The sequence below is a fragment of the Ranitomeya variabilis genome, chromosome 4, assembly GCF_051348905.1.
Source record: "Ranitomeya variabilis isolate aRanVar5 chromosome 4, aRanVar5.hap1, whole genome shotgun sequence".
Classification (NCBI taxonomy): domain Eukaryota; kingdom Metazoa; phylum Chordata; class Amphibia; order Anura; family Dendrobatidae; genus Ranitomeya; species Ranitomeya variabilis.
The window spans coordinates 672355480-672377838 of NC_135235.1; the positions used below are offsets into that span (position 1 = coordinate 672355480).

General features: G+C 45.3%; 1 protein-coding gene across 4 annotated transcripts in view; it reads left to right on the forward strand.

The window, feature by feature from the left end:
- Nucleotides 1-22359, forward strand: part of LOC143766298 (uncharacterized) — a 29625-nt gene that overhangs the window by 1307 nt on the left and 5959 nt on the right. For all 4 annotated transcript variants that reach the window (XM_077253866.1, XM_077253865.1, XM_077253864.1 and 1 more), the window contains exons 2-6: nt 19502-19650; nt 19780-19959; nt 20042-20165; nt 20249-20346; nt 20543-20633. In XM_077253866.1, the coding sequence (XP_077109981.1) occupies nt 19573-19650; nt 19780-19959; nt 20042-20165; nt 20249-20346; nt 20543-20633 (571 nt within the window). In that variant the 5' untranslated portion in view covers nt 19502-19572. The remainder of the gene's footprint in view (nt 1-19501; nt 19651-19779; nt 19960-20041; nt 20166-20248; nt 20347-20542; nt 20634-22359) is intronic.

The window sequence follows — 22359 nt, forward strand, 5'->3', positions numbered from 1 at the left end:
CTACCATCTGGTAAAGAATTCGGCAACAGTCCAGTTTGTAAGGAACAATTCTACAATTCAAGCAATTTGGGGGCCAAACAAATGTAAACTTTTTTTGTACCACTCGATCAGTCCCAGTAGGTTTTCTATTGAAAAGAACATGATGGAGTCAGTCGCTTCTTTTTCAGTTCTGTCTCCATCAAGCAAATCAGGGAAGGCACTGGAAAGGAAGTGTCAGGTATGTCACGAATTCTGAACTGAGTTGCCTACAGGTATATACTCTGACGAGAAAAGGCGTAACAATGTTTAGAACTTTTGACTTTCAAGCTCCATATCTCACCGTCCATTTCTGCTTCGAACTTGAGACTACCATCATTTTATGAATAATCATCTTGGATATCTCATAATTAAATTTGACTTGCAACTATTTAGCATATGATTAGTTATGCAGATTCTTGTCATGTCATTGCATTGTTACTGTTTTGCTCCTAACAATTAAATTTTAATTTTTTTATTATTTTGTTAATCCACCTTTTGGCTTTCAACATTGCCTGAATCTTTCTGGACATGCTCTCGATCAGATTCAAACATGTCTCTACTGAAATCTGATCCTAGGTCTCTTTTTCACGTTCCCAAATTGGTGCATACTGGTCGACTTGCTTGGGTATGTATACAGCTTTTTCTTCAACTCTACCCACAATTGTTTGATTGGTTTCAGGTCTGGAGACTGTGGGGCTAATCCAGCACCTCTACTTCATTGTCATTGAACTACTTATTCGCCAATCTCGACATATGCTTTAGGTTGTTGTCCAGCTGAAACGCTATATTGTCGTTTTCATACCCATAGTACTCGGTGTATGAAGTAACTCGTCTTGTTAGATACTCACATTTAGCTTAGCATTGACACCACCATCGATCCTGGTCCAATGCCTTTGGCTGAGAAACAACCCCATATCATCAGGCTTCCTCCACCGAACTTGACAGTTCCTTCAATTTCTCGATTCGTGAGCCCCTTTTTTCATTGTTTCTTCATGTCACATTTTTAACCATCAGAGCCTGGTCTATTGACTTTCGTCACATCGCTCCAAATCGCCCTTTTCCAATATTCTAGCATCCACTTTTCATACTATTTTGTACTATTTCTCGAGTCTGTTATGGAACTGCAACACAGAGCTAGGATAGAAGGGGAAAACTGACCCTGCACTGAGACTAGGCTGATACCCTACGATGGAGTGGGCGACCCATTCCTTGCGAATACACTCACCAATGATCCTAGGTTAATCTCAGTGAAGACCTATAGATAGGGGGAAGAAGGTCCCTGAAAGATCTAAGGACTGGGTATAAAAACAGGTCGCCTCCTAATAGAAAATACAGAGAAGGCTGCAGAAACCAACAGAAAACCGAAACTAAGGCTAGCAGAACCAGAGATCACAGAACTGCACAATATCAAACACAGAAATATATCAAAGCACCTAGCCAGAACTCTAGCAGATTAAAGGGCCACTGTCACCCCCTCCAGCCGTTATAAACTAAAAGAGCCACCTTGTGCAGCAGTAATGCTGCAGTCTAACAAGGTGGCTCTTTTAGTTTTTGATTCGGTTATTCCCTCAATAAAGCGTTTTAAAATTTGTACAAAATAACCTGTCCTTAGACCTGGAGGCGGTCCGAAGCTTCATCTGTGAATCTCCCAACGTCCGTCACTCTTCTCTTCTGGGGATGTGGTCGCCGCCCCCTGCGCGCTGTTTCTTCTTAAATCCGGCGCTGTGCGTGCCTGCCTGGGACAGGCGCAGTCTTCATTGTCCGTCATAGGTCAGATGCAGGGTTCCGTTCTGCGCCTGTGCGGGCAGTGTGGCCACCCTGTTGCTGAATCCCCGCCCCGCACTGTGTTATTCATTATGCACAGTGCGGGGCTGGGGTTCCTGGGCATGCGCACTGCGCTGTTCAGACGCTCCCCCGGTCCCCCGCCTTCCAGCGTTGCCATAATATACAGGTTTCCTTGCCAGCGTTTGGAATGAAGCAGCCGCAAATAACAACGCTGGAAGGCAGGGGAGCTGGGGGAGCGTCGGAGCTGGGGAGCGTCTGAACAGCGCAGTGCGCATGCCCAGGAACCCCAGCCCCGCACTGTGCATAATGAATAACACAGTGCGGGGCGGGGATTCAGCAACAGGGTGGCCACACTGCCCGCACAGGCGCAGAACGGAACCCTGCATCTGACCTATGACGGACAATGAAGACTGCGCCTGTCCCAGGCAGGCACGCCCAGCGCAGGCGCCGGATTTAAGAAGAAACAGCGCACAGGGGGCGGCGACCACATCCCCAGAAGAGAAGAGTGACGGCCGTTGGGAGATTCACAGATGAAGCTTCGGACCGCCTCCAGGTCTAAGGACAGGTTATTTTGTACAAATTTTAAAATGCTTTATTGAGGGAATAACTGAATCAAAAACTAAAAGAGCCACCTTGTTAGACTGCAGCATTACTGCTGCACAAGGTGGCTCTTTTAGTTTATAACGGCTGGAGGGGGTGACAGTGGCCCTTTAACACTGTTGTCCAGCAAGGAATGGGAAGCAGGTGCGGGTAATAAAGGGTGATACAATCACCTGACCTAAGGCAACCCAACACGAGGGGAAAAAGACCAGCAGCCAGAAAACCACAACAAGATGGCGGATGATCAAAAACAAAACAGATTCTAACAGAGTCGACTCTTCTTACGACGATATTGAAGTCGAGGCTTCTTCACCTTCTTTTGGGCCACCATTTCAGAATTGTGTAACGCGTGTGGCACGGTGCTTGCATGGATGTCTGTGATCTCACTATTGTGAAGCATATGAGTCACATCCACTGCCGTGTTTGTCACACCAGAACCAGGACTGTGGAGTTGGGGTAGATATAGATTGGACCAACTCAGTCTCCTAAAATAAATAAATTGGGTACAGTAGTTCAATACAATATGTAATATACATTTTTTCATAAGAATTTAAGAAAGTTATGAAATGCCCAATAAATTTCTGATCTGTTCCTGATCTAACTAAGGATCTCGGCTTTTAAATGAGATTAATTTGCTCTGCACTTTATGTACATGCTCATTAGTAAGGCAGTGCTGTTGAGTCGGAGTCAGAAGTCAGGGAAATCGAGGAGTTGTAGGTTTGGCTTACTGACTCCACAACCCTGACCACAATGGATAGACCTTGTGATGAGCCAACTTGTTGATGCCGATATTTTGCTTGGATATCCACCTCTTGGCTTTTGAATGGATGGACAAAGTTAATTTCGTATTCTGCCAACTGTCATGGCACTCATCTTGATGCAGTTTGGCAATTTTCTTGGACAAGAGACTGCTATTGATCAAGCTGTTTTTCTTTTCTCAGGAAATCTTCATGGCTCCTCCTCGATTCGAACCAGTAACCTTTCACTTGGGAATCAACCTAATAACACACTGAGCTATTAGGGAATGTGAGAACAGGTTATATTTTGTAGTATACAGGAGAAAGAAATGATTCCAATACTAGGAACAAAACAGTAGCAATACAGTAACATAACAAGAATCTGCTTAACTAATCATTTGCTAAATAGATGCAAGTCAAAATTTATGTATGAGATATGGAGCCTGAAAGTCAAAAGTTAAACATTGTAACCCTTTTTCTCGTCAGTCTAACGTATGCAAAACTATAATTTCAATATATTCAACTAACAAGATTTGATGTGCTTTCCTTAATTGGTTAAACTTGAAATGGTTATCTAGTGTGGGGTGTGACATAATTATTCTTATTTATTAAGATATTGACTTTGTCAAATGCTATCGTTTGAGTGTGCTATGTGAGCCTTGGTTGGGGTCGACCATTAATGATCAAAGGTTCTTCTTTGCCTGTTGACATTTTAAATGTTTTTATGATGTGGTATATTTCTGCTGTTTTTGATACCTACCGTATATACTCGAGTATAAGCCAAGATTTTCAGCCCATTTTTTGGGGCTGAAAGTGCCCCTCTCGGCTTATACTCAAGTTGTTGTCCCAGGGGGTCGGCGGGGGAGGGGGAGCAGCAGCTGTCAAATCATACTTACCTGCTCCCGGCGCATCTCTACACGTTCCGGCTTCTCTGGCGCCCACAGCTCTTTCTGTGTTCAGCCGTTACGTGGTACCGCTCATTAAAGTTATGAATATGGACGCATATTCATTACTTTAATGAGCAGTATGATGTGACTGCTGAACACCAGAACAAGCTGTATGACGCCGGAGACCATCTGTCACTGACAAGCAGGGACTGCGCCGGGAGCAGGTGAGTATAACGAGGGTGAGCATTGCGCGATATTCACCTCTCCCCGTTCCACCGCCAGGCGCCGCTCAGTCTTCTGCGTCCTCTGGCTGTGACTGTTCAGGTCAGAGGGCACGATGACGTGTTTAGTGTGCACGCCGCCCTCTGCCTGAACAGTCACTGCAGAGGACGCGGAAGACAGCGTCGCGCAGCGATGGAACGGGAAGAGGTGAGTATGTGATTTTTTTTTTTAATCGCAACAACAGCATATGGGGCATAATCTATGGAGCATCTTATGGGGCATAATCTATGGAGCATCTTATGGGGCATAATCTATGGAGCATTTTATGGGGCCATCAACCTTTATGCCATATTGTATGGGGCATAATCTATGGAGCATCTTATGGGGCATAATCTATGGAGCATCTTATGGGGCCATTATTAACCTTTATGCACAATTATATGGGGCACATGTTTCTATGGAGCATCTTATGGGGCCATTATTAACCTTTATGCAGCATTGTATGGGACAAATGTTTCTATGGAGCATCTTATGGGGCCATCAACCTTTGTGCAGCAGTGTATGGGGCAAATGTTTCTTTAGAGCATCTTATGGGTCCATTATTAACCTTTGTGCAGCATTGTATGTGGCGTATTTTAATATGGAGCATCTTATAGGGCCCATCATGAACTGAATGGAGCATTATTTGGGGCTCCTGATTCAATATAGATATTCAAAAACATTTAACCTACTGATGTCTCAATAAATTTTACTTTTATTGGTATCTATTTTTATTTTTGAAATTTACCAGTAGCTGCTGCATTTCCCACCCTAGGCTTATACTCGAGTCATTAAGTTTCCCATTTTTTTGTGGCAAAATTAGGGGTCTCTGCTTATACTCGGGTCGGCTTATACTCGAGTATATACGGTAATTAAATAAATTATTATTCAGGTGATCCCTGTATCTATGCATATTCTTTTGCTCTCCTTGTTTTTTCATGTACATTTTGTATGCATAAGGCTGATCCCTTATTGATACGTTTCTCTATTTGTGGTGCCCTCAAACCCTCTTGCCTTTTACATAATTAGACTCCGTTTCAGACAGATGATTTTCTAAGGCCAGTTTAGTTTTTGTAATGATTTGCTAAACTCTAAGATTGCAAAGGAGAAGGACCCCAGTTAATGGCTTTAAAGGTCTCCTATACAACCAGGTCCAGAGTTGAGGCTGAATTAACCTTCCAATACATTTCAGCTTCTTTATCCATATGATCTTGTAGCTCCTACTGTTCCAAGGGGGACAGCTTTGAACTTAGCTGAGATATAGGACCAAGTGGAGTGGAGAGTGGTCCAATGCTCTTCTGAGGAGGTAGGATTTATCATTTACCATATGAAAGCATTATATAGATTCAAAACATAAATCATTAAGGGAAAATCTGTTATGTGTATGAAAATTACAAGACTATATAACATCATGTGGATGCAGAAGTGTCCACATCTCCTGGAGTGGGTATCCTGAAGCCCAGGTAGATAAGTGTAGAGATGGTGTGGGTTGATTTGTGTGAGCCAATTGCGCATCTTTTTCTAAGTTAAAATCTAACTATCCTAAACATATTATTGGGGCAGGATCCAATTTGACTACCTTGGACATTGTGTTATGCAAGATTTTTAACTCACCAGGATCTGGTAAGTATAAATTAATTAAAGTTAGAGGGTGATTACGCAAGACATCGTGGAAAATGAGCTATCAGACTCCAGGATGAAAGTGAATCTGCCCACATACAAATTGCGTTGTTTTTGCCACTAAAACTGTAATGACTCTAGTTTAGTTGGAGTAATTAACATGGTAGGTTCAGTCTACAAACACGTGTGACCGTGGCTCTTGCAAGAATACGATCTGAGGAAAGTACATTTTAAGAATATTGAATACCAGTGCTCTTCAAGCATATTCAAAATATTGATTTCTGAACTCTTACTGAGTTAAAACATTAGTATTCTAATCTGTTTCTAAATGATTATGAACTTGCATTTTTTGTTATTTTGACCATTTCTCATTTTCAGAAAATAAATACAGAATTTATTGCTTGGAACTTTGGAGACATGTTGTCAGCAGTTTATAGAATAAAAGAACAATTTACATTTTACTCAAAAATATACCCATAAAGAGAAAAATCAGACAAACTGAAAATTTTGCAGTGGTCTCTTAACTTTTCCCAGAGCTGTATTTCTCAAAATCCCATACTCACACTGCTTGCTCTACCCAACTCAAGACAGACTTAAAGGCAATCTGTCTCCCTCTGGGAAACTTTTCAGCTATTACTATGGGCATACAGGTAATAGAAATGTTAATCGATTCTTACCTATATGCTTGATAGTTGCTGTCAAGATGTGGAGAAATAGACTTTTATTTCATTATGTTAATGATTTCTTCCAGGCTTCGGGGCGTGGATGCCTGGAAGAAATCCCTCCCTCCTGTCTTCATTATACAATCCGTCTCAGAAAATTCGAATATCATCAAAAAGTTAATTTATTTCAGTTCGCCAATACAAAATGTGAAACTCATATATTATATACAGTCATTACAGAGTGATCTATTTCAAGTGTTCATTTCTGTTAATGTAGATGATTAAGGCTTACAGCCATTTAAAACCCCAAAGTTATTATCTCAGTAAATTAGAATACTTTACAACTCGTTGCTTGGGTCGAGCAAATTGGAATGCTTGGGTGCTCGACCAGAGCAACGAGTCCAATGTAAGTCTATGGGGAAACGCGATCATTTTTCCGCCCCTACGGCGGTCTGCAGAGGAACTAGAAATTGCAGAAATCAATAGGAACAGCGCTCAAATGACATGGGAACTGTTATGGACCTGGTGGTTAGGTGCACCTGGAATGACATGATGGTTAAACTAAAGACAGGACAAGCTCTGGGAAGTGGGAACTCTGCTGACCGCAAATCCTAATCCTAACACACACACTAGAAATAGCTGTGGAGCATACCTAACTCTCCCTAGACGCCTCTTCACAGCCTAAGAGCTAACTACCCCTAAAGGTAGGAAAATAAGCCTTACCTTGCCTCAGAGAAATTCCTCAAAGGTAAAGGCAGCCCCCCACATATATTAACTGTGAGTTAAGAAGAAAGTCACAAACACAGGGATGAAACAGGTTTCAGCATAGGAGGCCAGACTTACTAGATAGACTGGGGATAGGAAAGGGATCTATGCGGTCAGCACAAAAAACTACAAAAAGCCACGCAGAGTGTGCAAAAAGACCCCCGCACCGACTCACGGTGCGGAGGTGCCACACTGCAACCCAGAGCTTCCAGCTAGCAAGGCAATATCATGTTAGCAAGCTGGACAAGAACTTAGCAAGCACTAAGAAACATATTCAGTACACAAATGATCAACAAATGAACCAGCAGTGTTGTGAACTCTGTTTCCGGGCTCCCTCCTGTGGTCGTGAGTGGTACTGTGTGAGTTCTCTCTTTGGGCTCCCCCTGGTGGCTCTTTTTGTTATTTTGCAGGTTTCTGGCTGGGATCAGCTGTCTCGTCATCTGCTAGTCAGGTTTCCTATTTAATCCACCTGGTCCTTCATTCCTTGCCTGTTGTCGTTGTATTCAGTGCTATTCTGATTGCTCCTGTCTACATCCGTTATCAGTCTCTCAAGAGAAGCTAAGTTTTGTTTGCTTATTTTTGCTCATCTGTGTTCAAGATGTTTCCTAGTATATGATGAGTTTTGTCCAGCTTGCTAATATGTGATTTCCTTGCTTGCTGGTGCTCTGGGGTGCTGAGTTGCTCCCCCCACATCGATAGTTGGTGTGGGGGTTCTCGCATTCTCTGCGTGGATATTTTTGCATAGGGTTTTTTACTGACCGCACAGATCCCTTGCTATTTTCTGCTATCTAGCGTTAGCGGGCCTCATTTGCTCAACCTGTTTCATCTCTGCGTTTGTCTTTTCCTCTTAACTCACTGTTATTATTTGTGGGGGGCTTCTATATCTCTGGGGTTATTTCTCTGAGGCAAGTGAGGTCTTTACTTTCTCTCTAGGGGTAGTCAGTTTCTCAGGCCGTGAAGAGACGTCTAGGATTTCAGGAAACGTTCCACGGCTGCCTATAGTGTTTGCGGTTAGGATCAGGTTTGCGGTCAGTCCAGTTACCACATCCCCAGAGCTCGTCCTATTATCTTCTACTTAGCTGGTTAGATTTGTGATCCTAAGCCACTGAGGATCATAACACAGCAGGGACTTAGCTTATGCTGGAGTAGACAGGTCATCAGAAAGATCCGAGAGAGATCTGAACCAGTACCGATACATTGACAGCTGGCATGGAGTAACGATCTGAGTGGAGTTAAATAGAGAAGCCAGCCTAGCCGCAAACGAGGGCAGCTGAGGACACAACCTCAGAACCAGCAGTTCCACTCACAGCCACCAGAGGGAGTCCACGAACAGAACTCGCCGAAGTACCATTCATGACCACAGGAGGGAGTTCGAGAACGGAATTCACAACAGGGAACAGCATGGGGAAGACACCTGGAAGCATTTCTGACTCCCAGGTCACTGCTGTGAACAATGTTGTCAGAGTCTTACGCCAGTTTTACAGACTCAAAATAAAACCAAAATGGATTTTCCTGGGAAATATGTTAAGGTACATCCATTCCAGGGTAATGACTTGTATATAAGGCAAAATAAATAACCAAAAACAAAAATGCTCCTCCATACCTTGGGCTATGTTCACTCATAGCGTTTTTGATGCGTTATTTATTATTGCTTTCAACCAAGACAAATGCATTCACTGGGAAATGTCATTTTGGCATTTTACAACTTTATCTGGCCATGTGGTGTGTGGCACATCATCAGACACATCCTGTTTCATTTATGAAGGAGGGACTCTGAAAGTCACAGCCTATTTTTATAGGGCCATCAGGTGGCCTTTACTATTCTTAGAGAGATATCAGCCGGCTATGCTTTGTTGTTCCTGTTATTAAACAGTGGGTCTTCTATACTGTTATTGCGTATGCAGTGGTTGCAGAGCTCAGGAAAGGATCCCATGCACCCAGATGATAGGGGAAAAAGAATCAGTTACATAACTCCCTGAGGACAGCTTCCAAAACACATATGGATCCTTGTCCTAAATGCCTTCCAAGATCCCCATCAGCCTGTTGTTACATTTTCGCAGACTCTTTTCAAGCTCATCCGTCTTATTCTTTTGAGCAGCAGAAGTAGACTCTAAGAGATCAACTCTTCACTAGGTGGTTTGGTTACTAGGGTTGAGCGAAACGGATCGGACAAATTGAAAAATCGCCGACTTTCGGCAAAGTCGGGTTTCGTGAAACCCGAACCGATCCCACTGTGGGATCGGCCATGAGGTCGGCGATCTTCGCGCCAAAGTCGCGTTTCGTATGACGCTTTCAGCGCCATTTTTCAGCCAATGAAGGTGGACGCAGAGTGTGGGCAGCGTGATGACATAGGTCTCGGTCCCCACCATCTTAGAGAAGGGCATGACAGTGATTGGCTTGCTTTCTGTGGCGTCACAGGGGCTATAAAGGGGCGTGCACGCCAACCGCCATCTTACTTCTGCCGATCTCAGCATAGGGAGAGGTTGCTGCAGCTTCGTCAGAAGCAGGGATATAGTTAGGGAGGGAAGATTAACCCCCAAACCGCTTGTGCTGTAGCGATTTCCACTGTCCAACACCACCTTTGTTTTGCAGGGACAGTGGAGGCTATATTTTTGTGCATCAGCTCTGTAGATTATTAGGCTGCCTTATAAGGATCCCTGATAGCTGCATTGCTGTTTGCACCGCTGCTGTGCAAACCAACTGCTTTTTTAAAAGCAAAAATCCTGTTGCTCCTTTCTGCACAGTTATCTTGTTTATTTGTCCACACTTTTGTGTGCAGCAGTCCTTTTTGGTGCTGCCATACTTGTCCTGAAGAAGCAGTGGTGAAACGCGCGTTGGGGTACCTGGCAGCGGGTGTGTGGTATCCATGGGTAAGACTTGCTCTATGCGCACTATTTGCACTTTACTCTCTGGATCTATGGGAATATGGTGATTCGGCCACATGGCATATATTATGATATACTATTTCTTGTGACCTAGGATGTTTTGTCTTTCCCATTTATTTTGGGGTTATCTTTTGGCAACTCTCTTTTGTATATGCATGTCATTATGCTACCCAGCTTATAATATATGATCACTGGGTATATATTTTACTGTTGAGTGCCTCCCCTTTTGTGGATTACTTACCCCTGCCAGTTTGCATTATCGATCATTCCAGTAACTGTTTTTTCTGTACTGTTTTTTATTATATGCACTTTTTCCATGTCTTGTTTGTATTTTGTAGCATTAATAAAAATATTATTGATAGTTATGTGCTTGACATCAATGATTATTTCTCTTACAAAATAGATATATTATGGTATTATACCGTTGGAATTTAAAAGCTCTTGGTTTCTCTATGTATATCTTGTCCTGAGATCATTGTAGGGAGATTGAAATTGTACTACAGTCCTTGGATTTTTTCAGATATCTTCCAGCCACTTGCTGCCACTTACATTGCGTTGTGTTATACACTGGGCCTGAGTTGTGGTGCTGTCTCCCCCCCAAAAAAGGGAGATTCAAATTGTCACAAAGTGGATATACGTCAGTTCTGCTAGTTTGTCGTATATCAGCCAGCCACGTTCTGCCACTTACATTGCGTTGTAAAATACACTGGGCCTGAGTTTGGATTCTGTGTCCCCCAAAAAAAGTGAGATTGAAATTCTCACAAAGTGGATATATCTCAGTTCTCTTAGTTTGTGGTGTATCAGTCAGCCACGTTCTGCCACTTACATTGTGTTGTAAAATACACTGGGTCTGAGTTTGGGTTCTGTGTCTCCAAAAAAAAGTGAGATTGAAATTCTCACAAAGTGGATATTAGTCAGTTCTGTTAGTTTGTGGTGTATCAGCCACGTTCTGCCACTTACATTGTGTTGTAAAATACACTGGGCGTGAGTTTGGGTTCTGTGTCCCCAAAAAAAAGTGAGATTGAAATTCTCACAAAGTGGATATACACTCACCGGCCACTTTATTAGGTACACCATGCTAGTAACGGGTTGGACCCCCTTTTGCCTTCAGAACTGCCTCAATTCTTCGTGGCATAGATTCAACAAGGTGCTGGAAGCATTCCTCAGAGATTTTGGTCCATATTGACATGATGGCATCACACAGTTGCCGCAGATTTGTCGGCTGCACATCCCAAAGATGCTCCATACAAGGCAGGATGGATCCATGCTTTCATGTTGTTTACGCCAAATTCTGACCCTACCATCCGAATGTCGCAGCAGAAATCGAGACTCATCAGACCAAGCAACGTTTTTCCAATCTTCTACTGTCCAATTTCGATGAGCTTGTACAAATTGTAGCCTCAGTTTCCTGTTCTTAGCTGAAAGGAGTGATACCCGGTGTGGTCTTCTGCTGCTGTAGCCCATCTGCCTCAAAGTTCGACGCACTGTGCGTTCAGAGATGCTCTTAGGCCTACCTTGGTTGTAACGGGTGGCGATTTGAGTCACTGTTGCCTTTCTATCAGCTCGAACCAGTCTGCCCATTCTCCTCTGACCTCTGGCATCAACAAGGCATTTCCGCCCACAGAACTGCCGCTCACTGAATTTTTTTTATTTTTAGGACCATTCTCTGTAAACCCTAGAGATGGTTGTGCGTGAAAATCCCAGTAGATCAGCAGTTTCTGAAATACTCAGACCAGCCCTTCTGGCACCAACAACCATGCCACGTTCAAAGGCACTCAAATCACGTTTCTTCCCCATACTGATGCTCGGTTTGAACTGCAGGAGATTGTCTTGACCATGTCTACATGCCTAAATGCACTGAGTTGCCGCCATGTGATTGGCTGATTAGAAATTAAGTGTTAACAAGAAGTTGGACAGGTGTACCTAATAATGTGGCCAGTGAGTGTACGTCAGTTCTGTTAGTTTGTGGTGTATCAGCCATGTTCTGCCACTTACATTGTGTTGTAAAATACACTGGGCCTGAGTTTGGGTTCTGTGTCCAAAAAAAAAGTTCTTAGTTTGTCGTATATCAGCCAGCCACTTGCCACTTGCATTGTGTTGTGTTATACACTGGGCCTGAGTTGTGGTGCAGTCTCCCCCCCAAAAAGGGAGAATTAAATTCTCAATAAGTTTATATACACCTTCTACCTTGTTTTACAGTACCATATAACGGTTGTTATTTTGGTTAGATTTTCCCAAAAATGAGGAAGTCTGGTGGAAGAGGCCGTGGGCGGTCGTTCCCAGCTGGTACTGATGGTGGTGGTGGAGCATCTGGTGGTAGTGGGAAAAGCAAAATAGCAGCTAAGGCTGGAGGTGTTGAGCTAGCGTCATCGTCTGGCTACACAAGGCTTCGAAGGCTCCCTTATCTGGGAGTAGGAAAACCGCTTTTAAAGCCGGAGCAGCAGGAAAAAGTTTTGGCCTTCCTTGCTGACTCAGCCTCTAGCTCTTTTGCCTCCTCTTCAGAAAGTTCCAAATTTAAAAGCAGCGAGTCATCAGTGGATTCTCCCGGTCAAGAACAAGTCGCTTCCTTGTGTCCTTCACCCAAACCAACAGTGAAGGACGCGTCAGGCGACACAACAGGTTACTCCATGGAGCTCTTTACACATACCGTGCCTGGGTTAGAAAGGGAAATTGTTAGCAGCCCATTACAAGATGAATCGGACATTGAGTGCACTGATGCACAGCCACAGCTAGATTATTATGCTGTTCCATTGACTCAGATCACTACATTGCCCTCACAGTGTACTGAGCCAGAAACTGACCCTGATGAGACTATGGTGCCTCGTCCCGAACGCTATAGCACCTTACACGGTGACACAGAGAAAGGTGCACATGACATCGAAGAGGAGGTGATATATGACCCAGTTGTTGACCCAGATTGGCAGCCATTGGGGGAAGAGGGTGCCGCTGACAGTAGCTCAGAAGCGGAGGAGGATGATCCGCAGCAGCCATCTACATCGCAACAGCTTTCATCTGGCAGGCCCGTCTCAGGCGAAAAACATTTGTCAACAAAAAAAAACTGTTTTAGGACAGCGTGGCCATCCGGTGAAAGTAGCACAGTGTGCAATGCCTGAAAAGGTATTCCATAGTAGGAATAGTGGAGTGTGGCAATTTTTTAACCAAGATCCGAATGATCAGTGCAAAGTTATCTGTAAGAAATACTCAAAGACCTTTAGCTGAGGGAAGAATCCCCAAAATTTTACGTGAATTAGGACACCGCGCTAACTAGATAGAACCGCACATGGGTATCAAAGTGAACGTTTGACTAGGCAAGACGTACAGCACAATGAGAATAAAACTAATATCAGCACACCAATGAACGATAGTAAAAACAAAAACACAGGGAAAGCCAATGCAAGTGCCTATTATGGCCACAATATGATGTAAAAGTGTGTGACAGGTGTGTATAATGAGGAAATGCACACTTACTCAATAGTGGTGTAGCTACTGTGAAGGTGCTGGCATATACCAACAGAGACTGTCGCCGTCCTAATGGATCTTGGAACAGGATCAATGTCCAGAACGGCAGCGCAGGGCGGCACAAACACCCGGTAGTATGGGGAGCGTCCTCCCTGGTGAATGTATGCCCTGACGAAGAAGGTCCGAAGACCTTCGAAACGCGTAGGCTATTGTGGTCCTGTGCGGCACCCGTCCTTTGCTCCTTGTTCTTTTGCTTTTGGTGACATCACCCAAATCACACGCCCCCTTCTTTCACCGCTCCTTGCAGCGGTTTTTTCCGGCCCACGTGTGCCGGTCAGCGGCGCTCCAAGCGCGCGGCATACATTCACCAGGGAGGACGCTCCCCATACTACCGGGTGTTTGTGCCGCCCTGCGCTGCCGTTCTGGACATTGAACCACTAGATACCTGGGCTGCTAGTGATCCTGTTCCAAGATCCATTAGGACGGCGACAGTCTCTGTTGGTATATGCCAGCACCTTCACAGTAGCTACACCACTATTGTGTAAGTGTGCATTTCCTCATTATACACACCTGTCACACACTTTTACGTCATATTGTGGCCATAATAGGCACTTGCATTGGCTTTCCCTGTGTTTTTGTTTTTACTATCGTTCATTGGTGTGCTGATATTAGTTTTATTCTCATTGTGCTGTACGTCTTGCCTAGTCAGACGTTCACTTTGATACCCATGTGCGGTTCTATCTAGTTAGCGCGGTGTCCTAATTCACGTATTATTTTCTTTTGCTATATGACAGAGTCAGCACAGTAGCTGTCTAGGCACCTGCAGCTTTCTAGTTCATCTTCCTGAGAGCGCCGGTGTGTTTATTTTCCTTTGTTGCTAATCCCCAAAATTTAAATACAACGTGCATGCGTAGACATTTAACCAGCATGCACTTGCAAGCCTGGACTAACTACCAAATGTCCCGTACCGTTGGTGCAACTGCTCAGAATGAGGGTAGTCAGCAACGCTACATTGCTTCCCTCACTGTAAGCCCACCGGTTAGGACACCACCAGCAGCAAATGTGGAGGTATCGTCGCAAGGCCAAAGCAGTCAGGGAATCACAAGGTTTTTGGTAGGAAACACTTATGTAGGTCAACATCAAGAATACCATCACCAACCCTCTCTCAATCCGCCATGTCCACCACCACCACCACCGCTTGTTCCACCATATGCAGCTCTCCAGTCCAGCTCACCCTACAAGAGACTCTCGTTAGGACAAGAAAGTACTCATCCTCTCATCCGCGTACACAGGGTTTGAACGCCCACATTGCTAGACTAATCTCGTTAGAGATGATGCCCTACCGGTTGGTTGAAAGCGAAGCTTTCAAAGAACTGATGGTCTACGTAGTACCACGCTATGACCTACCCAGTCGGCACTTCTTTGCGAGAACAGCCATCCCAGCCCTCCACCAGCATGTCAAAGACCGCATTGTCCATTCACTGAGGCTATCAGTCAGTGGAAAGGTGCACCTCACAACAGATGCATGGACCAAATGTAATATAAGAGAAAAAGAAAGAGCAGCACTCACCCATTTTCTTCTAGTGTGGAAATTCTTTATTCCATAAAAATAATCATTTCACACAACAGTGCGGTCCAGGTTAGGCCATTGGTGAAGAGGGAGCGAGTGAAGATGAGACGAACGACGGCCGTTTCGCGCACAAGCGCTTCTACGGGTCCATGATGGACCCGTATCTCCTATACAAGCAATATCCATTTTACCTCTATGACGGATGTCCGCAGCTGTGGTGTCTTAATTTGAGTACTTTCAGTGCCAGCTAGCTCTTTTTCTCTTCGCAAATATATTTTGGGAGATGCATGGACCAGTAGGTATGGCCAGGGACGATACGTGTCCATCACGGTGCACTGGGTTAATGTGGTGGATGCAGGGTCCACAGGGGACAGCCATAGTGGGACAGTTCTGCCTAGCCCACGGTCTAGGAAACAGTTGGCTGTAGGCGTTCGCCACCCCTCCTCCTCCTCCCCCTCCTCCCCCAGAAGCCAAAGCTCGTCCACAGAGCGCAGTCGCATGACCACTCCATCCGCAGCTGCCAGTGTTGCACACGAGGTATCCCATTATCGAACAGCTAGTGGTAAGCGTCAGCAGGCTGTGTTGCAAATGAAGTGTTTGGGCGACAACAGACACACCGCGGAAGTACTGGCCGAGTACTTGCAGCAAGAAACTCAGTCATGGCTGGGCAGTGTACATCTTGAGGCAGGCAAGATAGTCAGTGATAACGGAAGGAATTTTATGGCTGCCATAGCCCTTTCACAACTGAAACACATACCTTGCCTGGCTCACACTTTGAACCTGGTGGTGCAGTGCTTCCTGAAAAATTATCCGGGGTTACCAGCCCTGCTCCTCAAGGTGCGAAGACTTTGCTCGCACATCCGCCGGTCGCCCGTACACTCCAGCCGTATGCTGAACCATCAGCTATCGCCGAATCTTCCCCAGCACCGCCTAATAATCGATGGTTGCAATAAGGTGGAACTCCTCACTGCACATGCTTCAGAGGCTGTGCGAACAGAGGCATGCTGTAATCTATTTCTGGGAGGATACATATACACGGGCAGGCAGTTGGATGGCAGACATGGAGTTGTCTGGTGTGCAGTGGTCGAAGCTACAAGACCTCTGTCAGGTCCTTCAGTGTTTTGAGGAATGCACACAGCTGGTAAGTGCAGACGACGCCATCATAAGCATGAGCATCCCACTAATGCGTCTGCTGATGCAAAGTTTGACACACATTAAGGAGCAGGCATCTGCAGCCAAGGATGATGGAAATCTTGATGACAGTCAGCAATTGTCTGCTCAGGGAGCTCTCCTGGACGAGGTGGCGGATGAAGAGGAGGAGGATGATGGGGATGAATATTTATGGGAGGAGGATGCTTCTCAGGGGGCAATAGAAACTGGTGGCGTTGCAAGGTCAGGTACAGGGCTTTTGCGGGACACAAGTGATGTTGATTTGCAAGAAAGTGCTCCTCAACCCAGCACAAGCAGTGAATTGACACCTGGAACATTGGCCCACATGGCTGAGTATGCCTTGCGTATCCTAAAAAGGGTTATCAAAATCATTATCAAAATGATGACCGATGACGACTACTGGTTGGCCTGCCTCCTGGATCCACGATATAAAGGAAAATTACAAAATATCATGCCACATGAGAACCTTGAGCAAATATTGGCTACCAAACAAGCAACTCTTCTAGACCGTTTGGTTCAGGCATTCCCAGCACACAGCGGCGGTGATGGTTCTCACACGAGCTGCAAGGGGGCAACATGGCAGAGGTGTTAGAGGTGCACAAATCCGAAGTGGCGTTGGACAGAGGGGTTTTATGACCAGGTTGTGGAGTGATTTCGCAATGACCGCTGACACGACAGGTACTGCTGCATCGATTCAAAGTGACAGGAGACAGCATTTGTCCAGTATGGTTACAAACTACTATTCCGCCCTTATCGATGTTCTCCCTCACACGTCATTCCCCTTTGATTACTGGGCATCTAAAATAGACACCTGGCCTGAATTGGCAGAATATGCATTACAGGAGCTCGCTTGCCCTGCTGCTAGTGTGCTATCCGAAAGAGTCTTCAGTGCGGCTGGTTCAGTACTGACCGAAAAAAGGACACGTCTGGCTACCCGAAATGTCGATGACCTAACCTTCATTAAAATGAACCAATCATGGATTTCCAATTATTTTGCCACACCTTCCCCTGCTGACACGTAGCTTGCCTGAAAAATGTCTTGCTTTTGGCCTCCTCTTACTGACTGCTCCAATTCCTCCATTTGCAGCTGCTGAATGTCCACCATAGGCCATTTTTATACCTCCTTAAATGGGCTGACTCCCCCCACAGGGCCGTGGTCACCACCTGGCGCAAGCACCCGTGCGAGTGCCGTTTGCCTGGACAGGTGGGTGTGCCCACTCTTTGGGCAACGGCACAGGGTCCCTCATAGTACAATGAAGTGTCTCTGACGGTGGTGGTGCACAACCAACGTCAGACACATCGTCGTAATATAAGGGGCCCTGTGCCAGTACCGCAGCCCACGAGAGAGTGTTCCCCCCCCCAGCTCGAACAGTGCTCTACCACTTGCAATACTTACCTCTCCCTGCTCCACCACTGTTTAGTCTGTGCTGTTAAATCCTTCAATGGCACTGCCAATACAAATTTGTTGAAATGATAGATGATAGTTAAAATATACAGGGGCCCTGGCCTCCATTTAGACCAGTTAAAACGTTGCGCCTACTACCACTGTCTGCTACTGAGCAGAGTAGCCCACCCCTGTACCTAGCTATGCCACCTTGTTCTTTCTGAAAACAATTTGGGCAGACATTTAGCCAACTTTATTATTAGGGCCTACTCACTGTGTCAGCCACTTCTTACAATTGTCCTCCACTGAACAAAGCAATGCCGCCTGTTTAGTCCTGTTACCACATTTGAACTGCATTTAGCCTACTTTATTATTTGGGCCTACTAACTGTGTCTGCCACTCATTACAGTTTTCCTCCACTGAACAAATCAATGTCGCCAGTTTAGTCCTGTTACCAATTTTGATCCGCATTTAGCCCACTTTATTATTTGGGCCTAGATCTGTGTTTCCTCCTCATCCTGCCCATTGCCCAGCCACTGCTAGATGAGTCCGCTGGTACATTGACCCAGACCACTTCATTCCCCTTGCACTCTACACAGCCAGAATCTGACCCTGCTGAAAGTCAGGTTCCCCTTCCCGCATACTATACCACCTTACACGGGGACAAAGAGGAAGGTTCAGATGAAAGTGCAGGTTCCTTCATCAGTTGGGGGGGCATACTCGTTGGCGACGTCACTGGCACAGGGCCCCTCATAGTACGCAAAAGTGTCTCTGCCGGTGGGAGGCACCACCGCCGTCAAACACACCGCCGTACTTTGAGGGGCCCTGTGCCATTGCCAATGTGGACGCGTGGGCCCCCCTGCTTGCTCAGGATCACAGCACTTGCAAAGTTTAAATACTTACCTCTCCCTGCTCCACCGCCGTGATGTAGTCCGCGTTTCCTGGGCCCACGAAAAACTTGAGCCAGCCCTACCCCCCCCCACAACTTTAGCCAAACGGCCCCCAATTTTCAATGCATAACTATTATTATAAAGTAAATTAAGATTGACAAGCTTCAGTAATAAGAATTGATGTTTTGGGCATTAAAACGGGCACTGTAGGTGTTTTCCTGTCCTCCACTCTCTGCCGACTTTGATTCCCCATTGACTTGCATTGGGTTTCGTGTTTCAGTCAGCCCCCGACTTTTCGCAATAATCGGCCGATTTCACCCGACCCGACTTTTCACAAAGTCGGGTTTCGCGAAACCCGACTCGATCCCAAAAGAGTAAAAGTCGCTCAACCCTATTGGTTACATCTTCAAGATCAGACACTCTGTTCACCACACCTGATGTTCTCTCTCGCAGGTTCTGTACATCTGCTAACTGCAGCCTAAAGTTCACTTGTAAATAATTATTTTTTTCATTGCGTATCAAGCAACATTTAGTTATGGTTTTATCATTTATGGTAGGGTTTTCCTCTGCTTGAGCTACTGCAGTACTAGAATCACAGATAGTTGGGCCTTGGTCATCTGAGGTATGAATATTGCTGTCGCTCAAAGCCACATTGTGTAAATTACTCCAGCTTGTTGGGTATATTACTTTGCTTTATGGGAGGTCTGATGCTAAGAACTAGACAAAGCCAGGTATGTGATATCTTGCCTCGCTTATTATCTCCATTATATCCAGTGGTTTTACAATGGCTCATCTCCTTCCCACTCAGGTCTCTATAAAATTGGATCCTTTCAGTAGAAAGCTTTTATATAGAGAATTCTCCTGATTGACTCATCAAGGATGGATACGGACAGGGATAAGATGGCAGAGAGGATATTACATCTCACCCTAGAGATCCTCTTCCGGCTTACTGGAGAGGTGAGAGATTCTGATGATGTCACATTACATCATTCTTATCTATGGGAATAACAGATGGACAGAACTGGAGAGGTGAGGACTCTGGAAATGTCTGTATTGAGATTTATTAATGTGTCTCTCCATAACCAGGATTACACAGTAGTGAAGAAGACCTCTAGTGAGCGCTGTCAGGCCTCTATGTCTGAGGGATGGGAAACAACTCTAAGCCCAATCATGGGACCTCCACCTCACCCCATAATACATGAGGATATCAATGACCAGAAGATTTTAGAACTCACGTACAAGATGATTGAGCTGCTGACTGGAGAGGTGACACTGCTGGGAATGCTGGGACATTATACAGTAATGCTATGAAGGGATCATAGGATGACAGTATCATTGTATGTGTCAGGTTCCTATAAGGTGTCAAGATGTCACTGTCTATTTCTCCATGGAGGAGTGGGAGTATTTAGAAGAACACAGAGATCAATACAAGGATGTCATAATGAAGGTTCCCCAGCCCCTCACATCACCAGGTAATAGACAGGACTAAATACACATGACCTATAATTATCTGTATGTAAAGAATAAATTCAGTCCCTGTATGTGTTTCCCCCAGATCTATCCAGTAAGAATACAACACCAGAGACTTGTCCCCATCCTCTTCTTCCACAGGACTGTAAACAAGAAAATCCCAATGTTCCTCAGGATCATCAGGTAGATGGAGAGAAGGTGGCCTGAGATCCCCCCTGAGACATGTAGACTGCTGTAAAGGTCTTGTTCTCAGTCTTGTTTTATCCACCCATATTATGTTTTACACTTGTGTAATGAGAACGGTGCAGATGGCAGGATTAGAGCTGATCATAAATATGACTTTTCTATCTGTCTGTGACTTTTACAATATTTGTTTCAGGGTGAAGATCTGACCCATATTAATACTACAGAGACATATGTGGGAGGTGATGAGTGGTGTAAAGTGGAGATTATTTCAGATGACAGCGCAGGTGAGTTGTAACCACTAAATGCAGAGAAGTCACAGATTCTCCTCATTCACTTTGTGGTTTGTCTGTTTTTTTATTATTTATTCTCTCTTCTTCAGCCAAAATAGATATTAAATATGGATAAATATGCAATTCTGTTCCAGGTGGTAACACAAATTATATATGTAAAATATAGATGGAATATTGACTGTAAGATTGCAGCCAGACAAGTCCTGGATGGAGTGTGTGTGTTATCGAGGTGCCTAGCCTCATTGATTTGAAATCCGGAAATGTAGGCTCCAGTGCAGATAGTGCTGAGAGGATTTTTTTACAAGCAAGTGGAAGGGATTGATTGCTCCCTTATCTCCAGTCCCAGGTCTAGGAATGTACTATTTAAAGGAGATTTAGCTGCCTCAGATACTGATTGTGTGCGGAGAGGAAAAGACCAGTAAATGTGGAAAGACTATAGGCCCCGTCACACTTAGCGACACTGCAGCGATACAGACAACGATGCCGATCGCTGCAGTGTCGCTGTTAAGTCGCTGTGTGGTCGCTGGAGAGCTGTCACACAGACCGCTCTCCAGCGACCAACGATGCCGAGGTCCCCGGGTAACCAGGGTAAACATCGGGTTACTAAGCGCTGGGCCGCGCTTAGTAACCCGATGTTTACCCTGGTTACCAGTGTAAAATGTAAAAAACAAACAGTACATACTCACCTTCGCGTCCCCCGGCGTCCGCTTCCTGCACTGACTGAGCGCCGGCCCTAACAGCAGAGCGGTGACGTCACCGCTGTGCTGTGCTTTCACTTTACGGCCGGCATTCAGTAAGTGCGGGAAGCAGACGGCAAGGGACCTGACGGACACCGGAATGTGAGTATGTAGTGTTTTTTTTTTTTTACATTAACAATGGTAACCAGGGTAAACATCGGGTTACTAAGCGCGGCCCTGCGCTTAGTAACCCGATGTTTACCCTGGTTACCAGTGAAGACATCGCTGAATCCGTGTCACACACACCGATTCAGCGATGTCAGCGGGACCTCAACGATCAAAAAAAGGTCCAGGCCATTCCGACACGACCAGCGATCTCACAGCAGGGGCCTGGTCGCTGCTACGTGTCAAACATAGCGAGATCGCTACTGAGGTCGCTGTTGCGTCACAAAACTTGTGACTCAGCAGCGATCTCGCTAGCGACCTCGCTTAGTGTGACGGGGGCTTATGTCTGAGCAGTGCCTAAACTGCTCTGAGAGTGAAAACTACTCATGCATGCTGAGGTACTGTGCCTGCCTTGGAAAAAGGACTGTTTATTTTGTGTTATGTTTTGGCTGAAGAGAAGCTGCTTTGTTTGTGGAAGTTTATAAGAGTCAATAAACTTTACTCTGTCTTGATACTACAAATCCGTGCCTGTATGAATGCTACCAGCTGCCAAAAATTGCAAGTCTCCACAATTGGTGGAGAATACGGGCAGAAATCCCAAGGATCACAGATGATTGCTGGGTGAAAACCGAATGTCCTTGGTGAAAGCAACCACAGCAGTGCAAATTCAAGCTGAAAACATGAAGGAGCTGATTAAGTAGCTGGTCCAGGTGAATATTCAGCAGCAGACCCAGCAGGAGACCTAAAAAACTTCTGATGCAGCAGTTCCAGCTACAGCAGCAGCACTAGCAGCAGATAGATTTCCTGGCTGAAACGGTCTGCACCAGGGAAATCATACCACACCTAGGTGACGATACCCAGTGAAGGAAAACGGAAAG